The sequence below is a fragment of the Pseudopodoces humilis genome, chromosome 16 (genome assembly GCF_049639895.1).
Source record: "Pseudopodoces humilis isolate 2021_Gansu_Grassland_sample_001 chromosome 16, ASM4963989v1, whole genome shotgun sequence".
NCBI classification, from domain to species: Eukaryota; Metazoa; Chordata; class Aves; order Passeriformes; family Paridae; genus Pseudopodoces; species Pseudopodoces humilis.
Genome location: NC_142215.1, coordinates 11991552 through 12017772, shown reverse-complemented (window position 1 = coordinate 12017772; position 26221 = coordinate 11991552). Strand labels below are relative to the sequence as shown.

General features: G+C 40.1%; 2 protein-coding genes across 9 annotated transcripts in view; both read left to right on the top strand.

The window, feature by feature from the left end:
* Positions 1-20395, top strand: part of MYO5A (myosin VA) — a 97059-nt gene extending 76664 nt beyond the window's left edge. For 2 of the 8 annotated variants that reach the window (XM_088062951.1, XM_088062950.1), the window contains exons 29-41: positions 2185-2285; positions 2810-2890; positions 4757-4955; positions 6509-6583; positions 8432-8525; positions 9591-9737; positions 10137-10291; positions 11477-11566; positions 12272-12422; positions 13251-13533; positions 14352-14526; positions 15835-15915; positions 16774-20395. In XM_088062951.1, the coding sequence (XP_087919077.1) occupies positions 2185-2285; positions 2810-2890; positions 4757-4955; positions 6509-6583; positions 8432-8525; positions 9591-9737; positions 10137-10291; positions 11477-11566; positions 12272-12422; positions 13251-13533; positions 14352-14526; positions 15835-15915; positions 16774-16926 (1785 nt within the window). In that variant the 3' untranslated portion in view covers positions 16927-20395. The remainder of the gene's footprint in view (positions 1-2184; positions 2286-2809; positions 2891-4756; positions 4956-6508; positions 6584-8431; positions 8526-9590; positions 9738-10136; positions 10292-11476; positions 11567-12271; positions 12423-13250; positions 13534-14351; positions 14527-15834; positions 15916-16773) is intronic. The other 6 variants (XM_088062956.1, XM_088062954.1, XM_088062953.1 and 3 more) reach the window with 3 other exon arrangements.
* Positions 20396-21067: 672 nt separating this feature from the next.
* The window catches only part of MYO5C (myosin VC), a 33080-nt gene continuing 27926 nt past the window's right edge, over positions 21068-26221 (top strand). Inside the window, exons 1-5 of the mRNA XM_088063260.1 lie at positions 21068-21316; positions 23868-23978; positions 24816-24981; positions 25252-25396; positions 25803-25959. Coding sequence (XP_087919386.1) covers positions 21068-21316; positions 23868-23978; positions 24816-24981; positions 25252-25396; positions 25803-25959 — 828 coding nt within the window. The remainder of the gene's footprint in view (positions 21317-23867; positions 23979-24815; positions 24982-25251; positions 25397-25802; positions 25960-26221) is intronic.

Sequence of the window (26221 nt, the reverse complement as noted above, 5' to 3'; positions counted from 1 at the left end):
AGTCAGTAAAGTTTCATAAAAATAACTTCTGAAGATATGTAAATTCTATATTATTGCTTCATAGGTGCTATGAGCTTTTATAGAAAGAAGAGTAGATTAGATTAGAAATGCATATCTTCTAAAAAGCTCTGACTCTGATGGCAAAGGGAAAGTAATAGCTTTGTAAATAGGAATCAGTCAATGTGAAAAGGCATCATGTAAATCAAGGAGCTGGTAATTTCCTCTGAACTGAGCTATCTCATGTTTCATAACTGCAGCAAGGAATGAACAGATATGTCATCTTTGCTGCTGCAAAGTTATGGCTATATTTGTCCTAAGTAAACTGGAAGTCTGTGGTGCATGAAGATGTGTAAGTCTTGTTTTAAATGATTGGCTGTAAAGAAAACAGAACACGTCTTTCTGTAGTATTTATAACATTGTAAGGAAATACTTAGTAAATCTTTCAATAGTATTCCCAGCAGTGGTGGGATGGATGTGTTGATTTTACAGTGGCTTTGTGGGAAATAGGAAGGTGACCTGTGGGATAGTCAGCAGCCAGTTTGCAGATACCTTCTGCTTTTTACATTGGACAGCTGCAGCACAGACAGATTTTTTTTTTTAATGTTTTGTTTTTCTTCTTTCTTGCCTACCAATTTGATTGCCAGGAGGACAAGGTACACATTTTCTTCTACAGTTACAATCCAGAGCTTCCTGAATGCTAAAATAACCCTCAGCAGTACTGAGCTGTCATTTCCCTGCCTCTTAAGTAACATACATGTTCTTGCATTTTACCTTGATATTATTGAAAAGCTTTTCTCATAATTCTGTGTCCTCTGCATCCCCATCTTCATGCTCTGCACAGGGAAACAAGTAGATTCAAAACAAGCAGATTTAACAGTTTTGAACTGTTGCTTTATGCCAACCTGAATATGAAAGGAAGGATTTAGGAATTGGTCAAGTCAGCTCCATCATGTTTCTTGCTGAGTATGTTTGAGGGGTAAGGACAGTGATCCAGGGAGCACTGTGATCCAGGAATCAGACTTTTGTTAACTTGCAAAGTCCTTGTATTTCACAACAAATTAGGTGTCTGTGGTATGAAGAAGCTCCTCACTTTAGAGTGTTTGCTATCCTCAGCAAGCAACAAACATTGTGGACTCACGTTATCATCTCTAGCTACTGGATAGGAATTGCTGAATTTTTGAGTAGAAAATGTAGTTGAATACATAAAAGACTATAAGAAACTGAACTGACTGTAAAAGATAGATGTTCAGACTGCTAAAGCTTGATAGATTATCAGGTGAGATACAGCAGTTTTACTCTGTAGTAAATTAATAGTAGAAAAACCTCAAAGATCTCATAAAGATGTTGGGAATAATTCCTTGAGGAGCTTACATATTTTATTGTTTCTCATATTGGATAACACAAATCATACTAGACATAGAGATCTAGACTCCAGAATTTAAGCCCACAAAGCTGTTATTGTAAAAACTTTTCAAAATTGTGCTCATGAGAACTGCATCTGCTTGTTTTGAAAGTCAAAAAGTCAGAATTCCACCTCTTATGTTCATTAAAATCTTCTGGTACTCCATGGCAATGACTCAGATCAGACTGGCCAAGGTGACTGTAAACATCTATTAAGTATTTCAGGTTTTACTGAAGAAAAAGCCATAATAAACATTAAAAACTGAAACAAAATGGCACTGTGATACTATCTAAATTAGAAGATCTCAAGCCGTTGTCAATTCTTTCCTGGTTTGACAGAGAATTTAAAATACACGAGTGAGAAACAGTTCTTATTTTTGAGCTTTGAAAGACTCCATGTAATGCTATGTTTAAGAAATATTAATAGAATTAAGCTGGCAAAACTATGCTGCTTCAGTTTTAGTATTAGCAGCTGTTCCTGGCAATTTGAATAAAATGCAAATTCAACATGTCATGAAATTTATTTTGTTCCTTTTATTTGATGAACAAGTGGAAAGAGATTAATTGTACCAAATTACTAGACAAACCAATATTTGACCATTTTGAATGCATTTATTTTAAAAGATAAACCAAATGGACATAGCAATTATGGACCAACCTCTTGCTCAGGTACCCACACTTATTTAATGTCTACTCAAGGACTGGTGTTCCACATGAAGAAAACATGGATTCAAGGAGCAGTTATGTTGTTAAATTTACAGTAAATGATCATTCTTTTTCCAGCATACAATGACAGATGCTACAATCCTCTTGGAGGATGTACAGAAGATGAAAGACAAAGGAGAAATAGCACAGGCATATATTGGTCTGAAGGAAACAAACAGGTACAAGTTCTCTTTATTTTATTTTGTGATCACCTGGGGTCTGCTGTGACACACTGTATATTGTGTTCAGTCAGTTCCATCCATGTATGTCCAGAGAGCACTCATAGCTGGGGTTATAATTTGATTTCATTAGTAAAATTGTTGTGTGCAGTATTTGAAAGGATTTGGAAATAATGGGGGAATGTGAAATCAAGCTTTCTGTATTTCCATCCTCTTAGCCTCTAATTGCTGCCAGTCCCCAGGCTGGTTTGTCACCCTCTGAACCACAGTGGTCACAGTAGTCTGTGGCAATGCATTTATTGTAACAGCACAGAATGCTGTAACCAGCTGGGCTGTCACTGAGAACTGACTTGCATCATTAAGAAAAAAACACATAAACAAGAAAAGTAATTTGCTAAGTTGTTTTGGAGGGTTTTTTGTTTCTCTTATTTTGTAACTGTAATGTAGTGTGTAATGTCCTTGCCATGTCACCTCTTCACCATCACATATATCTCTTGTATTTTTTTAAACACGTTTCTTGAAAGGCAATCTCCCCAGGACTATCATATGCTGAATGAGGACGGAGAACTTTGGCTGGCTTATGAAGGGTTAAAACAAGCCAACAGGTTACCAAACTTCTCAGAATGGGTTTTTTTTTCCTTCATTTGCATCTTCTTTTCTAGCTGACTGCCCCTTGCTATGGGTTTGCTTTAGCTACAGTACTTCTATTGCTTTAACAGTTAGAAAAAAAATTCAACACAGATTATACAAATTAAGGAGTTTCCTCAAACCTAATCCTCAAAGCTTTCTACTTGTCAGGTTTTATAATTTAAAAAGTTTAAGATGGCACAACAGCCAATACATAATTCATAAGAATACTTGCACAAAAGTAGACTGTAAAATACCAGAAGCTCCACAGCTAGAAAGTATTTGTAGTCATGTACTATTTGTGCACTTTTACACCAGGTTTCAAAACTGATGTTCCTTACAGTTTTTCAGCCTAAAGAAGTACAATCATTTTAGTAATTACTAACTATTGTTTAAGTAGCTTCAGTGTACTCTTAAATTTCAAACTGAAATGGGCCTTAGTCTCCCTGTGTCTCAAGTTCAGTAAATTAAACATTCTTCTCCATGCCAGATTCAAAATATAAGTCACAAAATAACCAAGAAAGAGAAGTAATCTTTAGTTCCTCGTGGTGCTGTTGAAGCCTCAGTGGGACCCCTGTGGTCTCTGCAAGGACTGTGCTGGTCATGGGGCAGGCAAGAATCACCTTGTTGAGAAGTGCAGCTCTGGCTCTGTGTGCTCGTCGGTGTTCCTGACTTCCAAAATGCTTCCTGTTCCTGCCCTGACAACTAACTCACTCCATCAGCACTGCTGATGTTCTTCAGTGTATGCATTTGGTAGCAGTAACTACAGAAGGTGGCATTTTGCAATGACTGCTACTAACTAAGGTCCTTCCTTTTCTGGTGCTAACACATTCTACCCCTAACATGGTTGTGTAAAGCTGTGAAGATCTAACTTAGAGCAGCTGTTCTGCAGAGCAGGATGGGAGTTGGTTTGCTCTGTGCCTCTTGCCTCTTGTCCTGGCACTGCAGAGACAAGAAGCTTTATATTAAATGGCAGAGCACTGCAAGTAAATGACTATTTGCCCTTGTGTGCTTCATCAGTCTAGTTACTAATAAATGTTTCTGCCTTATGCATATTTAAACCCTGAAATGTTGTCTAATTGAACACTGGTAGTCACTAGTATTGTCATTTCCTGTGTACGTACAAAATTATGAGTCAGAGCCCTTGGACAGTGCCTTGCAAGCAGGAGTGGAACCCCCAGCACTGCCTGGCAGGAGGCTGGTACGTGTTATCCTCACTTCACAAAGAGAAGAATTTGAGATGTGATGTGCTCAAGGGGAAAGAATGAGTTATTGGTGAGGATAAAGCTCCTGGATTTTAGTCCTGAGTCTGATTCTGTTGTTGGCCTTTCATGCATTAAGGACAACCCTCTGAAAAATATTTGGTTTCATGTAAAAATAAAGATTATTAATGTGCATTTGCAATTAAATAGTTTCTGACTGAAAAAGTTCACTCTGAAAATATTTTCCATTGTTCATATTGCAAGGTGCTAACTTGAGTGAGCACAGTGTCATCTTAGGTTATTTGATTTGTTCAGAGGTAAAACCCCTTTAAAGGCCCTTCAGTCAATCTGTGAAGACTTAGCTTTACATTTGTTGCCACAGTGGCACCCTGTACAGTACGTGTTCAATCAAAGGAAACGCAAAGCAGTGTCACAATTAGCTTCTCTCCACTTTTTGATCATGGAAGCTTAATTTAATTAGAAGGCATACTGAAGGGTTTAAAGAGTACTCTGCCTTTTTCATTTTCCTTTGCAAGCCATGGCTAATTGTTCCTGAGCAGCAGCTAAAGCTTTACACTCCCTCTGAGAACTGGGGATGTAACTTTGAGTGTGCTCACACAAACTGTTGCTCAACCTCCTTAGGCTGCTGGAGTCCCAGCTTCAGTCGCAGAAGAAGAGCCACGAGAATGAGCTGGAATCGCTGCGAGGTGAGATCCAGAGTCTGAAGGAGGAAAACAATCGGCAGCAGCAGCTCCTGGCCCAGAACCTGCAGCTGCCTCCCGAGGCCCGCATTGAAGCCAGTCTGCAGCATGAGATCACCCGGCTGACTAATGAGAACTTGGTAAGAGAAATGATGCTGCAGGAGCTGGCATGGGGACTTACAGACCTGCCACACCTCTAGGTTCTTATCATTTTTCAGATGGCAGCTTCCTGCAAAAAACATTGCACGAGGGTAGTGGTTTTCTTGAGTGCAGGTTAATGGGAGAGAGAGGCTGGTGATTGCTCCTGAAGTAATAGTGTTTCAGGAAACTGGTTTGAAGTTTGGGGCATGGAGGAAGCTTGTGGATCCCAGCTTCCAACTGGTGACTCTAGTCATGGTTAAATAGAATGTTGATATCCAGGGAAGTCATAAAAACTAGTAATGGAGCCAAGGAGTGGTGTTTCCTCTGAAATATGTTTGTTTGTTTATTTCATTTAATAACTCTGATGTAATTCTTTAATTATTTCATGTAATTTATCTTCCCATTTCTCTCTTCCCTGCCTGAAGCTAAAGAGATAATCCATCATTTTACAAGCTCCAGCTATTCAGTATGTTTTGAAAAAAGAAATAGTTCCATAAAAAGAAACTTGGCTTGAAGTCACTTAGCTAACAGTATTATATGTGTACTGCACAACATTTTTGTGTGAAGGAAGGATTGGGCAAAACTCCTTTCCTTCTTCCACAAAAGAGTACATTCATCCTATGTGGGCTACTGCATTTCTGGGGAAATCTTCCAGAGACTTGTGTTGGAATATGCTTGGCTTGTTACTGGTAAAGGGAAACATGCTACTTCAGCCAGAAAAATCCTAGCTGTGTCATTGCTCCCTCCAAACAAGCCAAGGTGTAGTGTTTCCTGCTAATGACAGAAGTTATCACTGTTGGGGTCTTGTCTTAATACCAGAGATTTTGAGCAAAGTATCAGATAATTCAGCTGATGCATGTTGGAGAACTGGCTAAAAGTAAGTTTGCCTCAGCAGCCGCAGTCTCTCACTGGCAAAGGTAGATGGTGAATGTTTCTGTCGCAGCAGCTCCCTCCTGCTGCTCAGTCATATGTTATGATTTTTAGCCATTTTCCCCCCCAGAGACCTACTCATCACATCGTGTTCCCAAGACAACACACAGTCATGTAATTATTGCCCAGAGGAGTTCTCTTTGTTTTCAAATACACTGAATGTAATTTTACTTGTTAAATATAGACTCATTCCTTAGTATTTCACCTCAGATGTTTGAGTATTGCAAGTCCACTCCAAGCTAGGTATACGTTTCAGTTCCACTCCTAGCCCTGGAGTGGAAACAATTTGCAGCTTTCCAGATGCCATGTTAGAATTGTAGTGTTCACTGCAATCCCATCTTCATTAGCATAAGAAAATGTCCTGTCCCTGTTCTCACAAAGGTTGTATTCCATGCTTTCACAGTCCTAGTACAGACCATTTTTAAAAGATCTGACTGTTCTGCAACTCATCTACATCAGCTGCTCTCTGGGAGGTGCTGGCATGAGCACAACTAAGGCCTAGACTACCTAAAAGTAGGAAATCCTTGATCTTGTTGTATTCTGATTTAATCTGTACAGTGCTCACTGAAGTTTCAGTGTCTCAGAGGGAGGGAGAAAACCAACCCTGTCCCTATTTTTGCAGTTTTATGAGGAGTTGTATGCAGATGATCCCAAGAAGTATCAGTTGTACCGGATTTCCCTTTACAAGCGGATGATTGTATGTAGTTCACAAAAGTCCTGTTTCTCTGTTGTCTGGTCGCTGTTTCTGAAGCACTAATTGAAAAGCAGGCTGTCTCCTTCTCTCCCTTTCAGAGGAAATCCCCCTGCAGAGAGCTTCACGATGCAAATTACTTCCTTCACTGCTTTTTTTTGTTAGCCCTAGTGTCCTTTGTGTAATCTGTGTTTCTTTTTGATGCACAGTTTTGTTACTAATATGAGCCTTGTGCTGTGAGCAAAGCTAAAGTTTCTTTTTGAATACTTCTTAATACAGCCCTGGAAAAGAGGTACATGATGCAAAAGATGTTCAATTTTCAAAAAAACTCTTTGGTTTGAAACTTTGATACATTTAGGTTCAGTTCAGAAAAGTAGAGGACTGATCATACAGATCCTTACCACGGTGAATGGTGTCAGCAATCCAGTCATAGCCTGAATTTATTCTGATTTTACTATTTTTCAGAAATGCAAAATATGAAGAATGACATTGGAGATAATTTTTTCATTGAAATTAAAGACAGCACCATATGTGAGCTGGAAAGAATATAATTTATGAGTTTCCAGATCTTAATGAGATGTGAAATCTGCTAAATTTGTTTAGAGGAACCATAGAAAGAACTTTATTTGTCCTCACATAGAGGTTGTTCTGAAGTCATATCCCTTCCCTGATACATTTGAAACAGTTTGTCAAACTTATGTGTATCTTTTTGTTAATTTCAGGAGAAATTGTTTTTTCTGACAATGAGTAGGTAGTGTTATTAAATTGTTAGGATTTCTGTTGTAAAATTGAACAGTGCTTTGGATGTGAAGCATGGCCTCAGTTCTGTTGTCAACAGGCCTAATATCTTACTGCTCAAGTATATTGTATCAGCTTGTCAACTCTTCTACTACATGATTAAGGTTTGTGCCTATGCTGCACTAAAATGTTCCAGTACTTCAGAAGAGGTGTAGATTCCCAGATGATGCTTTTGAAGCAGGGAGTTCACGATCCCTAGTGTTCTTACTAGTGCCAAGAATAATCCTCATGCATAGGAGGTTTTTCTTCTAAGCTGCTTTCCAACACTTAACCTGGGATGGCTTTCAGGTTGTTTGAGCTTGAGGTTTTGCTTTCTTTAGAAAGACTTTGCCTTTTTTAATTACACCATTATTTTATGAATGTACTACAGCAGATATGTCACAGAACTATTCAGATTTCTGGGAATGTTCCTTTGAAGGACAAATACGGTATATTAAAAGATTAGGACTTCCAGGTGCTAGATGTTATTCAGATACAGAATAAAAATATGTAGAAAACCATTTTCTGTGTAAGGAAATGTGATGACAGCAAGGGAAATGGCAGAGCAACACAAGAAATGGTGTTTGGATGTTTGATTTGGTAAATTTGAGTGCAAGTTATGGTCTTTCTAGGAATCTCTCATTTTCTCAACATAGATAGGTCTGAATAAGGAGTCAGTCTTAAAGACAGGATTAAACAATGCAGAAATACAGGATAGCTGTTTAATAATAAAGAAAGTCATTTCTGTGAGGCACTTGGAAGAGCAGGGAGGAAGCATTAGGGAGATGTGTTTGCAGCAAAATATCTTCTGCTATATGAACTGACCTCATTCTGAGTGTCTGCAGAATCTACCTGCCTATGAGCTTTGCCTTTGTCATGCTGCATATAACTTAATAATATTTGCAATATTTGGCTTGTGTTGTAGGCAGTGTACCAGCTTGCAACCCTTGGCCAGAGGATGGCACTTCTGTTCAGCTTTCCTCACTGCCTCATAACTCTAACTGCACTGTTTTTGTCTCTGTCACACGGCACAGGATTGTTCCCATATCTTAATCTTCCCCTTATTTTAATTTACAGGATTTAATGGAGCAGCTGGAAAAGCAGGACAAAACTGTTCGCAAGTTAAAGAAGCAGTTGAAAGTATTTGCTAAGAAGATCGGTGAACTCGAAGGTACTTTCAGATCTTGAGAGAAAGATTTTGGTTTACTTTGTGATCTGATTGTCATCAAACCCATCTGTTTTAGCAGTTGGGAGGGCTTCAGTAGCTCTAGCCTCTGTTGATTGCAGAAACAGGATGTATACTCAGACCTCTGTGTGTTCCTTTAGGAACCTTTAGAAGATAAGAAAAGGAGATAGATGTTTCTCTGAAGGCAGAAAGTATTCAAACATAGAGGCACGTTTTCTGCACTGTTTGTATACTCAAAGACAGTATCTGGTTTTGTCAAGAGAAAAGCAGTACTAAATATGAGCCAGGCAAAAATCAGTTACCCAGTTTTCCTTTGAATGTGAAGGTTAGTTACCCAAACTGTTTTTTTTTTAAAAAAAAGTCTTAAAATATTGTTCAGTTACTTCTCTGGGCAAGATCACAGTAATGTTCTTACGTAATACAGAGTGGGAAAATGCTCCTGAAAATATTGTTTGGTCTGTGTGTATTGCCTAATTAACTTAGAAAGATGCAGTAGGTCTGGGATGGAGTTAACTTTCATCATAACAGCCTGTGTGGTGCTGTGTTTTGGATTTGAGTCCATAACACTGCTGGGAACACACTGGTGTTTTGGCTACTGCTTAACAGAGCTGGAAAGTGTCAAGGTTTCCTTTTTCTCACACTCTGTCCCCTCAGTAAGGTGAGGTGGGAGGGCACATGGGCACACAGGACAGCTGACCCAGATTGGCCAAAGGAATATTCCATATGCTGCACCTCCTAATGACAGGAACCACAGAAGGGTTTTTTGGACACAAGGTAGCTGTGTTTTGAGACTGGCTGGACATCAGTTTTCTTGGGGTGGGGGTTTATCATGAGTAATTGCCTTTGCTTTGCTTCCCACCCCCCAGCCCCTTTTCCTTCACTTACTAAACCACCTTTTCCCAACCATTGAGTTTTCTCAGTTAGGCTCTTAATATTCTCTTCCCTGTCCTGCTGGAGCCAGGACTTTCCTTAGGAATGTTACAGAAATGTCTCTGGTATGTATTGTTTTCACTGGAAAATGTAATGTTTCTTTTCATTCTCTCTCCAAAGTGGGCCAGATGGAGAATATATCACCTGGACAAATCATTGATGAACCTATTCGTCCGGTTAACATTCCACGGAAAGAAAAGGACTTCCAAGGGATGTTGGAATATAAGAAGGAAGATGAACAAAAACTTGTCAAGAATCTTATTTTAGGTAAGCATTTTTCTCATTTGTGGCCTTCTCTGCTTCCATACAATCTGAAAACTTAATAATAAGAACACAGAATTTCCATTAGGAAATGAATAGCTTGTTTTGGTTTTGACGGTGTTTGGTTTACCTACAGTTCCTAAATGTGTATTGTAATCTAATTATCCTTCCTGATTAGTATAGTACATATTAACATGCCTGCATGTTTTTAGCAGGCACTTTTATTTTCTTATTCTGTTCTTTTATCAAGAAAGTGTCTCTTGGTTTTACTCTGAGTTTTCACTGACCAGAGATACATATATATCCATGTATATGCTATTAACTGGGGAGGTTGCAATTACCTCATATAACATCTTCTAATGACTTGACATTTAACAAGACAATGTGTGTTTGTTTTTCCCCAAGAGCTGAAACCACGTGGGGTAGCTGTCAACCTGATTCCAGGACTACCAGCATATATTTTGTTCATGTGTGTGCGCCATGCAGATTACCTTAATGATGACCAGAAAGTGCGGTCGTTGTTGACTTCCACTATCAATGGCATCAAAAAAGTGTTAAAGGTTAGTTAGTCTGCTTAGTTTAGAAAAAAATGTTAAAATTCTCTTTTGGTTTTATGTTAGGGGAATGAGGAGAAGGCTTTCAGTGAATTGGCTCTGGATTTGTGATCAGTGAACTCCCACTAAAGTCCCAAGAGTTGTGTTAAAAAAATAACAAATTTTGTATGGATACATTGCTGGCATTTTGTCCATACAGTAGCAGAGATGCATTGAATTAATAGGGAAAGAAGCACCTTCTTTTTGTTTTGAATAGTCACCCTCCTCTGAAGCTCAGCTTACAAAGTTTGGATGTAGTCAGACTTTGCAGAGTGAGTCTTCGTTAATCTTCTCCAGAGCATGTAAATAAACAGTTTCATTTGCAGTTTTGGTTAACAGATTCCTCATTTGCTTCACCTACAGATTACACTGATGATAATAAGTTACTGCCCAAAGTCTTTGCAAGGAGTTGGCTGGGAGAGTTCAGGCCAGGTGTATCTCGAAGGCATTATTAAGACATAAATGTGTTTTATGTTTACATGTTTTTTTTTATTTTTTAAATGAGAGAGATGTGTCAAAAGCCAAGCCTTTAATCAAACTTACAAGTTTTTAAAAAACACTTAGTAAACAATCCTGCTGGAGCTTAGATATCCTTAGGAATTTTTGAACATTTTTAAGTGAAAGAAGTGCACACTACAGACCTCTAGAACTACTCAGCATATACTCAATCCTGTGTTCTTTGGTGAGAAGGATTTGTTGTTTTCATTTTCCATATCAGGCTGTCAAAAGGGTTATGATGTAAGTGGCATTCATCAAAACTGAATCCTTCCCTGCTCCTTCTGCTGGCTCTGTATCATTCCAGTCTTCCCTGCTGGGCTCTTCACAAGAGTCACTGGGTATTTTGGGAATGGTCACATTGCCGTTTGATTCTTGCCCAGAGCAATTAGGATGGGCCTGTAAAACACAGAAAGATCATCTCTGTGGAAGAAATCATATTAGTGAGAAATACTAAGGAAAACAGGGAGGGTGTTAAACAGCACTTTGCCAAAACCCTTGCTTTCCTAATACATTACTGTAATACACAAAGTTTTGCAAAACATCAGAATGAGGATCTGCTAGAAAGTGTATTTTAAGTGTTTAGTTGTGTATCTTGCATTCTATTGTTTCTTCTCCTGCCAGTCTTTGCTGAGCTGTGTTTGTTTCTATCTTCAGAAAAGAGGCGATGACTTTGAAACAGTTTCCTTCTGGCTGTCAAACACCTGTCGATTTTTGCACTGCTTGAAGCAGTACAGTGGAGAAGAGGTATGCAGTGCTCTTACTCTGGTTTCTCTTGCTCTCCAGTACTGCTGTCAGGACTGCTCCTTAACAAATCCTGTGTAAAAGATCTAGTCATAGTCTCTTCAGATGGCTACACCTTTTGGAGTGATGGTGACAGCACAGGGATATAAGATTTGAAGCAGCTTCCCCTTACTGCAGTCTGGGACCCAGAGTCTAGATGACAGTGGGCTCCCAGAAGGGCCAGCTAAGGTTAAGCAGGAGAATCTGGCAGGTACCATTATGGTTTTTTAGCAATGATTCACTGGACTCCCTATCAAAAAGGCCTTATTAATCCTTTTAGCCATAGTATGGCAGCCCAGTGGATGTTTAGAGGCTGTGATATGCACAATTCTTCTTTCAAGCTTAACTGGGCTTTTGGCCATAGCTGGCCAGGTGAAAGTGCCCATGCACTTTGAAGAGGGAGGGAGTCTTGCCTGCCAGAAAGCTGGCAGAGTTTGTTCCTGTGTCACAGACCTGAAATTTGGAATTAAGGAAGCAGGTGCTGCCAGGCATCACACTTGAAAAGCAAATCCTAGCATTAGCCTCAATCAAAGTTCCAAACTAAAATTTTGAAGGGCTGTGGCTTAAGGTATTATTTGTCAGTTGCATGAAAGAAAATGCAAATACTGGGTTTGTGTAATATTTTTGTGCTCTACTGAAGCATTAATTTCTGTTATTTTATGAATTCAGGGGTTCATGAAGCATAATACACCTCGTCAAAATGAACACTGCCTCACTAATTTTGATTTAGCTGAATATAGACAAGTACTGAGTGACTTGGCTATTCAGATCTACCAACAACTTGTCCGAGTGTTGGAAAATATTCTGCAGCCAATGATTGGTAAGGCAAAGTTGAATTCCTTAAGCTTCACAACATAGTACCAAAATGAAAATCATGATGGTGGTAGTAGTAGATGTATCTTTATTTCTTCCTAAACAGTAGAGTTTCATTAATAGTTCTTGTGGTATTCTGTTCACATATGACAAGGACTCTTCTGGACAGGTTGGATTAGAGGAAAAGCTAAACTGTGACTGGTTTTTCTGGCAGTGCCAGAATAAATTGGTTTATCTTATTCATGCTTGGCATAAATCAGACATTTACAGGAAGAAGCTGTCAGGACAATCTGATATTTGTTTCCCTGTCTGTTGGGAAGTATCCCATGGAAAAAAATCAGACTTTAATTACATGAGAGCCTTTAATTAAAATTAATATGGAAAAAATGGTTTGGTCGTTGTGGACAGCAGTGAGGAATTAAATCACAAGCAGTGATAAAACTAACATTCAAAGATGGTTGGTTTTTTTTTTTCAATTAAGAATACTTTTCATTTTCTGTTCAAACAACACTCTCACCAAAATTTTCATGCTTTCCAATCATAACATTTTAAAAGAATGGAACAGCTCTCAGTTTGCTGACTCTGCTGCTCCTATGACCCTGGGAGGAAAAAACTACTTTCCTGAGCTAGGTTCAGACTGTCCTTTTAAACACACATGCTAGAATCTTTGTAGAAACCCTGTGAACTTAGATTTTGCAGAAGACAGTGGGACACACAGTTTCTGGAAATCAGGGTAGCAGAAAGCCCAGCCTGCCCTCTGCTTTGCCGTCTTGCACAATAAGTTTGTGTATCAGCAGTTTCCAGTCATTACAATAACGTTGTCAATCAAATGCAGTTTCAGGAATGCTGGAGCACGAGACCATCCAAGGTGTCTCGGGGGTGAAACCGACAGGGCTGCGGAAGAGAACATCCAGCATTGCTGATGAAGGCACCTACACCTTGGACTCCATCATCCGGCAGCTGAACTCCTTCCACTCGGTGATGTGTCAGCATGGAATGGACCCAGAGCTGATCAAACAGGTGGTCAAGCAGATGTTCTACATCATCGGGGCTGTAACGCTCAATAACCTTCTCCTGCGCAAGGACATGTGCTCGTGGAGCAAGGGAATGCAGATAAGGTGGGAAAGCTCGCTACGGTTCTCCACAATGCACTGCTGGAAATCTTACTGAACTCTTGACATTGCTGAATTTCATTTTGATGCAGGTGCAGATATCTGGAGTATTTATTTTTCCACATGCAAACAGGTGCAGATGATGTTCAACTGATGTGGTGAAACTCAGTTAAAAACCAGCTTAGTTGACCTTGGCCAAATTCTACCTGACAATCAAGGAAATGTGGTAGAAGCAAAGCAAAAAGTGTTTCCTTATCAAGTGGGAAGCAGAACTTAGGTGAAATATTGGTAATTGCTTCTTCAGCTTGAGAAGAATAGCCAACATACCTGCTGCTTTTCTTTGTGTACTGGTGGTGCAGTGGATACCTCTTTGTCTACACTAATTTGCTGCATCCTGAGGTAAAGCCTTGTGAATCATCTCCTGCATTTCACATCACTTCTCCAGTGGATTTTACTGGCATATGTCAGGAAATTTAGCCAGGTCATTCCAGTCCCTCAAGTTACCTTCCAAAGCCTCACTGTACTTCAGTGTGGACAAAATCTCATTTGCCTTTCTTCTTATCACATTCACACAATTAATAGGAAGAGAAACAAATGGGAAAGACTAGTTAGTGGAAATCTTTGACTATAGTTTCTAACTGTTATGAATGTCAAAATCCCTGCCTTAATTGGAAGAAAATAGTGTGAAGACAAATTAACAAGAAGGAAAATCACATAAGGACATAAGCAGCACTGGGAAATCAACATGCTGGGAAATTACACATGCTTTCCATTTATCCATAATCAGGCATTAATGTTCTTGATGTTCTTACCTCTTTGTACAGATACAATGTGAGTCAACTGGAAGAATGGCTACGTGATAAAAATTTGATGAATAGTGGTGCTAAGGAAACCCTGGAACCTCTCATCCAGGCTGCACAGTTGCTGCAGGTAAAGAAGAAAACAGATGAAGATGCAGAAGCCATTTGTTCAATGTGCAACGCACTGACTACTGCCCAGGTGAGCAAATCCTCACTGTCTGTCCTGCTGTCCCTCCTGAGCAGTTCTCTGCTCTGTTGGTGTTTGCTATCCCTGCCAGCACTGTTGTCACACAGGAATTGGAGGTTTCTTACTTTGTTTTACTAAAACATATTAATTTGGGGAGGAGTGAAAAAAGGACCAGACCCTTTTGAGTCTGATGTTTGAGACAAGTCTTGAACAAATGAGAGGAAGCTAAATAGATTGTTCAGGGTGCAGTGCTATACACAGTCTCTCAGTTTTTGGAAATCCTTAGAGAAAAGTCTTCATTCAAAAACGTCTCTGTACTCCACACAGCTCTGCCTAGGGTAGTGGGAATTGATCTTTCTGCCATCAGAGTTGGTATCCAGCCAAGCTGATGGACAATTCAGAGCTGTTGTCTCTGAGTCTGCAAACAAGAGTGTAGAGTTACCACAGCCATTAGCCTCAAAGGCTGAACCAAGTGGACCTGAGTAAACAGATTCCTATTTTTGAGGCTCAGATTTTGTACAGATATGTTGCACTTCTTTTTCAAACCATGCTACAGCTTGTACAGGTATAAATGGACCCAAGCATCTTTGCTGCTTAATGAACAGTTCTCACAAGGAAAAGGAAGAAATTTCCCTATTTCTTTCACAGTTGTGTCAGCACTAGCAGTTGTGTTGATAAAACCATTTTGATTTATTAATTCAGATTACTGGAAAATCATTTAGTTTTCTACTGAATAAGTTAGAATTCCATGAACTGTGTTTTAACTTTTTAACAAAGTGTTTTGTTTTTTTTAATAAAGGGAATGGTAAAAAAACAAAGAGATTTTTTAATAGATTTTACAAGTTTCACCCATATTATTATTTAAAGTATTTGTTATCTAATACTTTCTCTTGGTGGTTTTAGCCCTGTTTCTAGAGAAATAGCTCACTCTCTTGAAAAACAGAAAAGTTGTGAGACTATAGGAGGTCATGACTGCAGGGTCAAAATTAGAGTGAGAAATGCGTCATGTTTTTGGGTAGGAAAACAATCAGTTACTTTTCATGTGATTTTTCCATCATTTGGTATTTTCATCACATACGTAGAAATTTAGGGTTTCTACCTCCAAAGAGCACATGTTCTGAAGGAGACAGTCATTTAACTGATAGCATTGAGCAGGGTGATGGAATTCTGCATTAATCAATAGAGCAAAAAAATAGCACATACTTTTAAATAATTTTCTTTTTCAAATAGCTAGTTTTAAAATTATTTTATTAGTAATCATGGATGCATCTGTTGGTTGATCAATAACATGAACCTGAAAGTGATTATTCTTCTTCACAGATTGTAAAAGTTCTGAATTTGTATACTCCAGTTAATGAGTTTGAAGAGAGAGTCTTGGTGTCATTTATACGTACAATACAGGTATGTCTGTCTTCTCATCAAAAACCATTTGACTCTTCCTAAGAAAACCTATGATAAGCCAAAATTGCTTGCACCCTGAAATACATTCATGAAAATGAATGTAACTATGCTTTTTAGCTATCATAGTTTAACAGCATTGAAAAGATGATGTCAGCCTTATAATTTAAGCAATCACAAGTTCCTGCCTTCAGACTTACATGAAAGTGTTAGCTTCCCTGTCAGTAGGAATGAGGTTTTCAGGTGACAGATTTTTGTACTTATTCATCTTTGTGTATGTGTGTTCACTTGTATGACAGCTTTTCAAGCACTGAGATTTAGATATGCAGATTTACTCAGACCTGTATCTGCATGTCAAGTTCAGTGCTTTGGAAAATGAGGCCTATATCCATACCAAAGTTCTTAATTTACCTCTTCTATTTTTATATATATTGATGAAAATTAAAAGTTTGGAGAACTCCAAAGATACACAGCCAGTAGAGCAAAATTAAAGAAACAAGCATGAGCTTTCTGGTTTAGTAGAAATTGAATTATAGTATAGCAAGGTAAGGGGGATTGGGAAGGTAGAACTGAGATAAAGCTGTAATTCCACTTACTGAAAAGATGGTTACCAGATCCTGGGCAAAGTCTTCCTTTTGCAGGGAATCTGAGTATTCCCAGGTTGCATTGTAACGGGGTGATGTGCAGAACTGAAGCTGATCAAAGTAACTGCAGTTTAATGGCACAGTTGGTGTAAATGTGTTGGCTCAGGTTAGCACAGAGTGTTTGCACACACGGCTGTAAGCACAGACCGTCTTTGGGAGGTGATTGCTGTCAGTCAGCTGGCTGAGCACCGGTGTCACCACTTTCTTGTCTTTGCAGGTGCGTCTGCGAGACAGGAAGGACTCTCCTCAGTTGCTCATGGATGCTAAACACATCTTCCCTGTTACTTTTCCGTTTAATCCATCCTCTCTGGCTTTAGAAACCATTCAGATCCCAGCCAGCTTGGGCCTGGGTTTCATATCACGTGTCTGATCGCAAGGATGTCCCGTCAGTGTTAGATGGAGAACTGGTTGCCTGATCTCTGTACCTGTTCAAACATAGTGAGCCACTAAACCCACCTTTTCTGAACAAAAGCCTGTCTAAGCCCAGATGTGTAGTTGAGGTAGCTGGAAACTGCACAGCAGCACCACAGGCTGAATGCTCCTAGGAAGATGTGCATTTGTGCTCGGTCATTGCATTTATGAGGACATCACTGATTCATACATTTCCAGAGTATGGAAATCGGGCTTGGACAAAAATTGTGTCTTCAGCTGTCTAGAGACATTTTTAGATCTTTAGTAACATATTTAAATAGTGTAAATTAAAATCCATATGTAATCTTCTCATGGGTGGGGACCAATAGGGACAGTCACAGTTCCTGGACATGGAAGACTTGAAAGTAAGGCATTTTGTAGTAGAATACACAGTCACGTGGGAGCCTGTTACATTTAATTTGTAAAAACTGGAATGGAAAAACACAAACTGGCAATATATAAAGTTATTTCTTAAACCACTTCCTCATTCATGTCAGTTTGAAATAAACTGTAGTGGTAAGTCTTATAGCTCACTATATGCTCTTAGGTGTTCATTTGTTAGAACTGTGGTTTACCAAGCAAACTGAATCGCTGCTGCATATTCTGTTGTTTTAAATGTGTGACAGTATCATACTAAGCACTAAAAATAAGATACTTCATTTTTTGTTGTCAACCTTATTTACAGTCTGTTGCAGTCTGTTATTTTAACTGGATTTTTGCACATTGTATCAAGTAACACCTGTAGAGGAAAACGGTAACTAAGCACAAGTAGCACACTGGAAATTATATGTTTAGTTATTTTTAAAAGTAGTTAGTTTAAAATACAGAATCTTGAAGCAAACTATGAGAAGTCAGTAATGATTTTAAGTATTTATTAAGGTTATAGAGCCTGTCTAATGTTGTTCTTTGTAGACCCCAGAGATGACGATGTGTATTTTGAGTATAATGTCTTGGGCTTTTGCCACTTAAAAAAAAAAATCAAACCAGAGAAAAGTCTTCTTTCACACTGGAATATGTGAGGAAAAACTTTAATAGAAAAAATCTGCATAGCCCAAGGCTCTCATTCTTAGAAAGGTTGACTAACAAGAAAGTTAAGTAGGTTTTGACTATGATGCTGTCACTTGACTATGATTCATGCCGATTTAATAGTTGGAAATCAGAGTGCATAATGAGAAACTGAGTTATTTTGAATGTTGCACATTTTACTGGAAAGATTTTTCTGTCTCACGCATTTTGAGTCTGCTATATAAAATTCACATTTCACAGTGTGGGGCATGAGCACAGAAGCCTCGCGTAAGGTTCCAGTTCTGTGGTGTATGTCTCAAATATACATGTAAAAATAAAGCCACACACATTGCTCAGTTGCATTGTGCAATATTTTTAATGTATTATAATAATCTGCATCTTAGTGTTAACATTAATTTATTTTACAATATTGATAAATAACCTAGAGGTACACTATTAGACTGTTCGGTGCTCCTCTGTTTGCCTGCAGATTCACAGAGAAAAGATTTGCTGTTAAGCAGACTGAAACATTTCAGTTTTGTTTTACTTGAGAGGCAGACGTGCTGTTTGTATGGTTGCTAAAGTTGGAAATAAAGACAACATAAACTTTGTCAGTATCATTTTAAGATGCTCCTTTCATCTTGTATTCAAATGGCCCATATTACATTTGATGGATCATGTCAGTACTCCCAGAAACTCAGTACTGCATTGTAAAAAGGTTCTGAATGATCTTTGCTGAACGATTTAGATTGTTTTCCTCTGCATGGTATACCAAACACTCCTTTTCCAAATGTTACTTGGTTTCTGAGATTCTGGCTGCTGTCAAGTGGCTCCAAATAAGGTGTAAGGTCGTTTTCAGTCTGTCAGGGTACTGTACTTGTGAGAATGTCATGGCAAAGCCTTCACATTCAGTAACAGGGTTAGGAAAGAAAACACATGAGAACATGCTGACCTACCAGTTTTTTTCTCCTATTGAAAACCAAACAATTGGCATTACAGTGTGTTCATACTGTAGATCAGGAAATGTATCCACTACTTCAGCGTTAGTATTTAAAATGTATGCCTAAATGTATTTTTGTTTATCTTTAAATTTTGTTTACCTGTAAAAAGCCTTATTGTATCATTTCCTTAAAAAAAAAGTAGTGTTTAGTAATTTATAGGTATCATCCTTAAACTCAGTGGTTTGACTGGTATGACTTTTATATCACATTAAAAGTACATGCTGCTTGACATGTTTTAAAGGAGAATATTTTTGAGTTGGAATAGATGTATTGATGGTAATTCATCTAACATTTTACATGACAGTATTTTACATGCACTTTTCAGAAGTAAAATTTTAGTGTGAGTGTATAATATAACTTTCACCTTAGGACTAAAATCTCTTTAACCATGGAATATAATGCAGAAATATTTAAAAAACTTTTTCCTTTGAATCATTGTTATGCTCTCTTAATGTGGACATATCTTTTATATTTTAATTTATTATCTATTGAGATGAGAGATTTTATCAGATGCTGGAAAAATACTTGTCAGTGACCCCTTAGAAATATATACAGTTATTCTACAGATTTTGCACAATAATTACCTCATTCAGTTTGGTGTATTTTTATTCCAGTGATCATTTTATTCTGATGTTTAGGACACAGTCTTCTACCCAAATTTTGAAAAATTGCTCCTCACACTTCAAACTGGGATGGAACATAAAAGTGCTTAATTCAGTTAAATGAGATTAATCTATCACAGGAAAAAGCAGCATCAGCTTCATTGAAAGTGGATTGATATCCAGCAACATTTGTTCCCAACTTGGAAACACCAGCAATTGCAATTCAAAGGTCTATATGTAATTTGTGATTTAAACTGAACACATTTCAAGTACCATGCTAAAATTATGAGTAAACACTTGGGTTTTTTAAGATGCTGATACTTCATGCGATGAGTAAAAGCCTTTAAACACAGGTTTCCACTTGATGCCACTACCGTACATAGATGAGAAACAAAACATTGTCAGAATTACCTGAGCTCTGATCTGTTGTAATGTCTGATGTTGTACTTAGTAAATGTATGCATCATAGAAACTGTAGCCTAATAGCTATCACTGGAAAATGTCCAAATAAAAGTACAACTGTACAGTTTGTTTCAGGTTTTTTTGGTTGGTTGGTGGCTCATGAGCTGTGTGCTGGCACAGACCCCAGATGGTCACAGGGTTCCCTCTGCCTCCATGGCAGGCCTGCTGTTGACTGCCAAGGGAGTTGGTTAAAATCTGAGGATGTGTAAATACACACCCAGATAGCAGCGGTGTGCCATAAACTGCTGTGCTTACGGGCAAATGCTTTGTTCAACGAAACCCATTTCTAGTTAGGGTATTCTGTCATCTAATATTAACTGTACCTGAAATAAAGTTGGAGTAACTTCACTACACCGTTCCCTTGTGTGCCGTGTAAGCTCCTTGTGTCAGGTGGGGAGGGCTGGTGGCTCTTGGCACGTATCCACCTGCTAAAACACGGCACTGGGGTTATTCAAGTCTTCCTCATAAAGGATGTTTAACTAGCACCTGTTAGCGCTTTAAACCTACTAAACGTACACAGAGTTGTTAATTTTCATCTTATTCTGAGCTTGTCGTAGAAATTGCTTTACAGTGCTTTGTAAGGAGGTGATTAATGTTTCTGTTGGTTTTCTCTGCTGTGTCAGAACTGCTCCCAGTAGTGTCCGCATTGTCCATCATTCCCGGTCCCTGAAGGTGTATCGGAGGTGGCGGCTGTGCCAGGACGGTGACAGAGAGCGCTGCCCAGCTCGGCTGGACGGGCAGAGCCGGGCTCCTGCTGCCCGCCGGCCGCGGAACCTGCCCCGCACGGCTCTGCCCGCTCTGCCGGGCGCTGCGGTCACCGGAGCGGGGCTGGGCTGGGAGCGGGGCTGGGGCTGGCCGGGGAGCGGGGCTGGGCTGGCCGGGGAGCGGGGCAGGGCCGGGGAGCGGGGCTGGGCTGGCCGGGGAGCGGGGCAGGGCCGGGGAACGGGGCAGGGCCGTTCCCCACGCCCCGGGGCGGGGGCCGGGCCGCGGTCACCTGCGGGACCTGCGGCGGCGCTGCGGCGGTGCCCCGATGGCGCGGGCCGACCTCAACACGCAGGTGAGCGGGGCGGGGGAAGGAGGAGGGGGCTGGGGAAGGAGGAGGGGGCGAGGGGAAGCGAGCAGGGGCCGTGCTCGCCCCGCCGCGGCGCTTCGTGCGCCCGCGGGCCGTGGGCGCAGCGCGGAGCCGCCCGTGAGGGACATCGCACCGGGAGCACCGTGGGGAGACGCTTCCCTTGGAAAGGAACGCTGCTTTTGGGAGACTCTCGGCCTCCGGGAGCAGGTCCCGCTGTTCCAGGCAGCGATTTGCCAACGTGAAGGTTTAAGTGCCCTTCCCTGGGCACTCGGGCTCGGAGCGCCGCGCTTTCTGTTGGGCAAATATTGAACGTGTGGGGCAGAGCTCGGCCCTAAAGCAAAGATTCTTCCTCCTTAATGCGTCTGCTGAAACTTTTGCACAACTTTTCCCATTTCTCCTGTAGTCACCGGAGTGTTGTGACGTATGGTTTGTTTGCTTAGCTTTAAATAACAGAACGGACAGGGGTATGTCGGTGATGGGATAAGCCTGTAGCTGCAGCAGCCCTCACGGAGCCCGGGGCCGCCGCAGGGCTGGCGGCTCCTGCTGCCGCTGGCAGAACGAAGGCGGGTTTCCCAGGAATAATGCTGCTGCTGGCAGAACGAACGCGGGTTTCCCGGGAATAATGTCAGGCAGGTGAAGGGGGAAGGAGTGCGGGTGTAACCCGACACGGAAATGAGCAAACTCCCGTCTGTTTACTTGCGAGGCAGGGTTTGGAGACGGCCAAGTCTGTAGGCTGGGTGCATTTGCCAATGGAGGCTCCTGCAACTCCAGGGGCCTTTCCTGGAGAATCAATGCTTTTATCACATTCTTCTCCCTCCCTTTCTCGTCCTTGACCTAGTGCAGTTCATTTTCTTGCATGGGAGCACACTGGGTGCCCCTGAGGCTGTTTGGTGGTGATACTCTAACTCACAAAGAATAACAGCAAACAAAGAATTCAATTTAACAAGCGCTTTCTGTAAGCCGGGAGGAGATCAGCATAGTGTAGGAACGATACAAATAACAATTTATACTTGGACAAACATGGAAAACTCAAATGTAAAGCTAATTTAGCCACGTCTTTCATGTGGCTATTAAATAAATACTTGTGGAGCTGGACTTTTGTCCCCTTGGTAACAAGGGGGTGGAAACATGGCCATTACAGTGGTTTGGGGTTGTTTAGAAAATGCCTTTGTGATTTTGGATATTGTGTGAAAAAATGCCATCATGCTGAAAGCATCAGCAAAGAGGTGTTGTGGAAGCAGCTGAGTTTCCATGGCTGTTCATCCCCTGATGGGCACCAGGCTGGCGTGGGGCTCCCCGGAAAGGTCCATGTCTGTCCTTACAGATACTGAAAACTCAGCTGGAGAAGTCACTGAGCTGCACAGGCTAGCTCACAGGACATTCCTTTGCAAGTCCCTCCTACCCTAAATTGTCTGGTGTTGATTCTTGGGAGCCAGACCTGAGGAAGTTACAGCTGTACAGGGCAGTTTGCAGGGACCTCTGTAGACACCCACCATGGTTCAGTGGGGTTCCTGGGTCAGAGACACTCGTGTTCTGAGGATCTACTGGAGCTTCCAAGGCTTCTTCTAAATTAGAGTGGAAAAAGGTCATTTGTGCCAAAACCAACAGTTGCAGCACCAAAATGAAGGGGGGAATACAAGTCCCCAAGGTATCTGTGCATCTGCTCACACTCCATGAAATGATGACTAATGTTAATTTTTCAGGTAAGCAGCTGCAGCAGTTCTCACAGGTTTATTTAAACAGCTTGTTTCAACTGACCATGAATATAGCTAGGGTGAGGGAATTAAACGAAGGGTTCTGGCTATAAATCAAAAAGATGATGGAAGACTATACATTATAGTTTCTTGTGTGAGTAGGGACAGATGATGTGGCTTTGTCAAACTCTGTCAGGATGAGAAGGACACACTCCACATCAGTAAAGTAATTCCCTACCAACTGAGGTTTCCAGCTGTGTTATATCCTTTTGTGGCATGTTGTTTCCCATAGCTTCTCAGGCAGAGCATTTAAAGAAGCTGTTTTGGCTTCAGCATTTTAACCTCAGCATAGGAGAACTAAATGGTTCAAACAGCGTAACTTACATTCAAATATTTTCCTCAAATATCTATGCTTTAGTGGGTTAGAGATACCTTGCTGGGATGGATCTAAAGTATGCCAGTGGATGCTTGTAAAGAAAGAAACCAGCCAGTAGTCTTTGAAGTTTGTCCTAGAGCAGAGAAAGATGTTTGGAGGTTGCACTTCAGTCCCATTAAAAGAAAGGGAACTGTGCAGAGTCTTTCTTGGATGTGCCTATGGCAAAATGCATCCTGAGTTCAGTGTCCTGTACTTGAATTCAGGGAAGTGATTGTCTATACTTGATGGTCTGAATTCTGGTAAATTAGATGTTTTCTCTGGTACCTGCTTATTTGAACCCTCCTAGAAACAAGGTCTCTCCCTTAAGGGTATTTTAGTCTTTGTTCAGTGTTAGAGGATTTGAAGAGCCTGGCCCTTGCTCACCTTCCTGCACACTGTGTTGTTCTGCAGACTCTGCTCTGAACAGGAACAGAATTTGCATGTCTGAAATTAATGAGTCTGCTTTCTTTTTTTTTTCTTTCCTGAAAAATAGCAAAACCACAAAAAATATATCCTGCTGTACAGAGCTAATAATAATCCCCAAAAGTCCTCAGGCTGGGTTGCACTTGATGTTTGAAAGGTATTTTTAATGCTAGCCTGGTATTATAATAGTAACTAAGCTAACTATTGTCTTGTTTTTCTGTGACAGTACAATAGAGTTTGGATCCCCGATAAGGAAGAAGTTTGGCAGTCTGCAGAAATCACAAAAAACTACAAAGCTGGAGACCGTTTTCTCCATGTGCAATTAGAAGATGGAACTGTAAGGAGAAAAACCTGAATTATTGTAGCATTTGCTGAGATATGTTTATGTAGAAACATAAGACTCACCATTATGGGATCTAAATAACATATTTCCCCTTTTCAACATATTGAAATTGGTACAGTACACATCTGCTGCCCAAAAATATGAGTGCAGTTCCACTGCCTGTTTACATTAGTATGGAGAACAGACCTCAAAGATCGCTTTGGAAACAAGCCCGAAACTCATCCTAAATTGCAGTAAAAATCTGAAGTGCAGGGCAGGCATAGTTCTCTCTCAGAGCCAGCTGTTGCTTTTTTTGTTGTTTTGTGCAAGATCTGTTAATTATAGTATCCAAGTTCTTTACGTATTTAATACTTGGAAAGCATTTCTGTATTTCTGCATTCCTGTTCCATAAAGACAAGTATTAAAGGTATGATTAAATGGATTTGTTGAAAGAAACAGAAGTGAGATTTAAACTTTCTGTAAAGAAAACTGAGGAATTGTAAGGGTAGTTATAGAGCTGACCTGAGTTCTGACCAGGTCTTTACTTTCATTCAATTGCAGCTGTTCTATTATTCTCAACTGTACTTGAAATATGCCTGTCTTTAGAGAGCTAAGCATGTTCCATTTTTACAGATTTCAATACAAAACATTGTAAATAAAGAGAATGAGGCTTTCTTTTTCATAAGCAACAAACAGCTCTAGTTCTCCCAAGTTCAGTGGGATGTATGGAATCAATGAAATCGAAGATCAGACAGGGCTGCATCAGCTCTGTAACTTCATGTAAAGATAGAAGATTTGTACTAATGCAGACATAATGCATTTTATGACATTTCAAGTAATTTTTGTTGACAGGAGCTGAGTTACCCTGTTGATCTGGCTGCTTTGCCACCACTACGAAATCCTGACATACTTGTTGGTGAAAATGATCTCACTGCACTCAGTTATCTCCATGAACCAGCTGTTCTACACAACCTTAAAATTCGTTTTGTGGAGTCCAAGCTTATCTACACATATAGTGGTAAGCTAAGTGAAATGTAGAGGTCTTAAAAAATATTTTTAAAGAAGTATTAATCTTGATTTTGTTTGCAACATGATGTGTGTAATGTTTTCCTGAAATGTATTTTAACTAATGTTAACTGGTTTTGTATGTGAGTATAGACTTGTTTGCTCATCAGCATCTGCTACCTAGAAAATTGCTACTTTGTATTATTGCAACTGTTGATGCCAAAAACAGGCATTCCATATAACTAACCTGTGTTTTACTTTTCTTTTGTACACTTGGCTGTAGGAATAATTCTGGTTGCAATAAACCCCTACAAGCAGCTGCCAATATATGGAGATGCCATTATCCATGCATACAGTGGGCAAAACATGGGGGACATGGATCCACACATATTTGCTGTGGCAGAAGAAGCATACAAGCAAATGGCAAGGTTCAGTATGTTATTTAATGTCCATAAATAACACTTCAAGTCTAGAGGCAGTCAGTGTTAATTGTCACTTAATTTTACTGTATGTGCCACTGGCTATTAGGAATACATTTGAAGATAGAGCTTAATTAGAGGAGAAGGGATTCCTTAACCAGCTGAGGAAATTCTAGAACACAGAACTATTTTCATTCTTGATGAAGGGTAAAACACTGACTTAGTGAACAGCAGTGACATCAACCTAGAGGTTACAGCTGAAGAGGAGTAAGAGAAGAATGGATGAAGGATGGAACTGGTATATGAGAGTTGGGCACAGCTGGGATTTCAAACATTGTTTCATATGTGTAACTCCTACACTTATACGTGCACTTTAGACATGTCTGACATGAACTGTCTGATTATTTGGTTTTAGAAATAACAAAAATCAGTCTATTATAGTCAGTGGAGAATCAGGAGCTGGAAAGACTGTGTCTGCAAGGTATACTATGAGATACTTTGCCACTGTGAGTAAGTCAAGCGGCAATGCACACGTGGAGGATAAAGTATTGGCATCCAATCCAATAACAGAGGTAAGTTTTGGAGAGTGTCTGTCAAGTCTGTACTCATCAAGGGAAGAATTCTGAGAGCTTCTGGAAAATTTTGTTTGAAATCTTTAGGGATGCTTTATCTGTCTGAGTTAGGTACCTAAATTAGAAAGTTCAGCCTCTGGATGTTGCTGATGGAAAGAGCCTCGGGAGCACCCGCTCCTGTCTGATTTACCAGTGGCCCTGTGGAGGTGCTAGTTTGTCTCCAGAGTGCTGTTGGACCACTTAATTAGATGATGATATAACA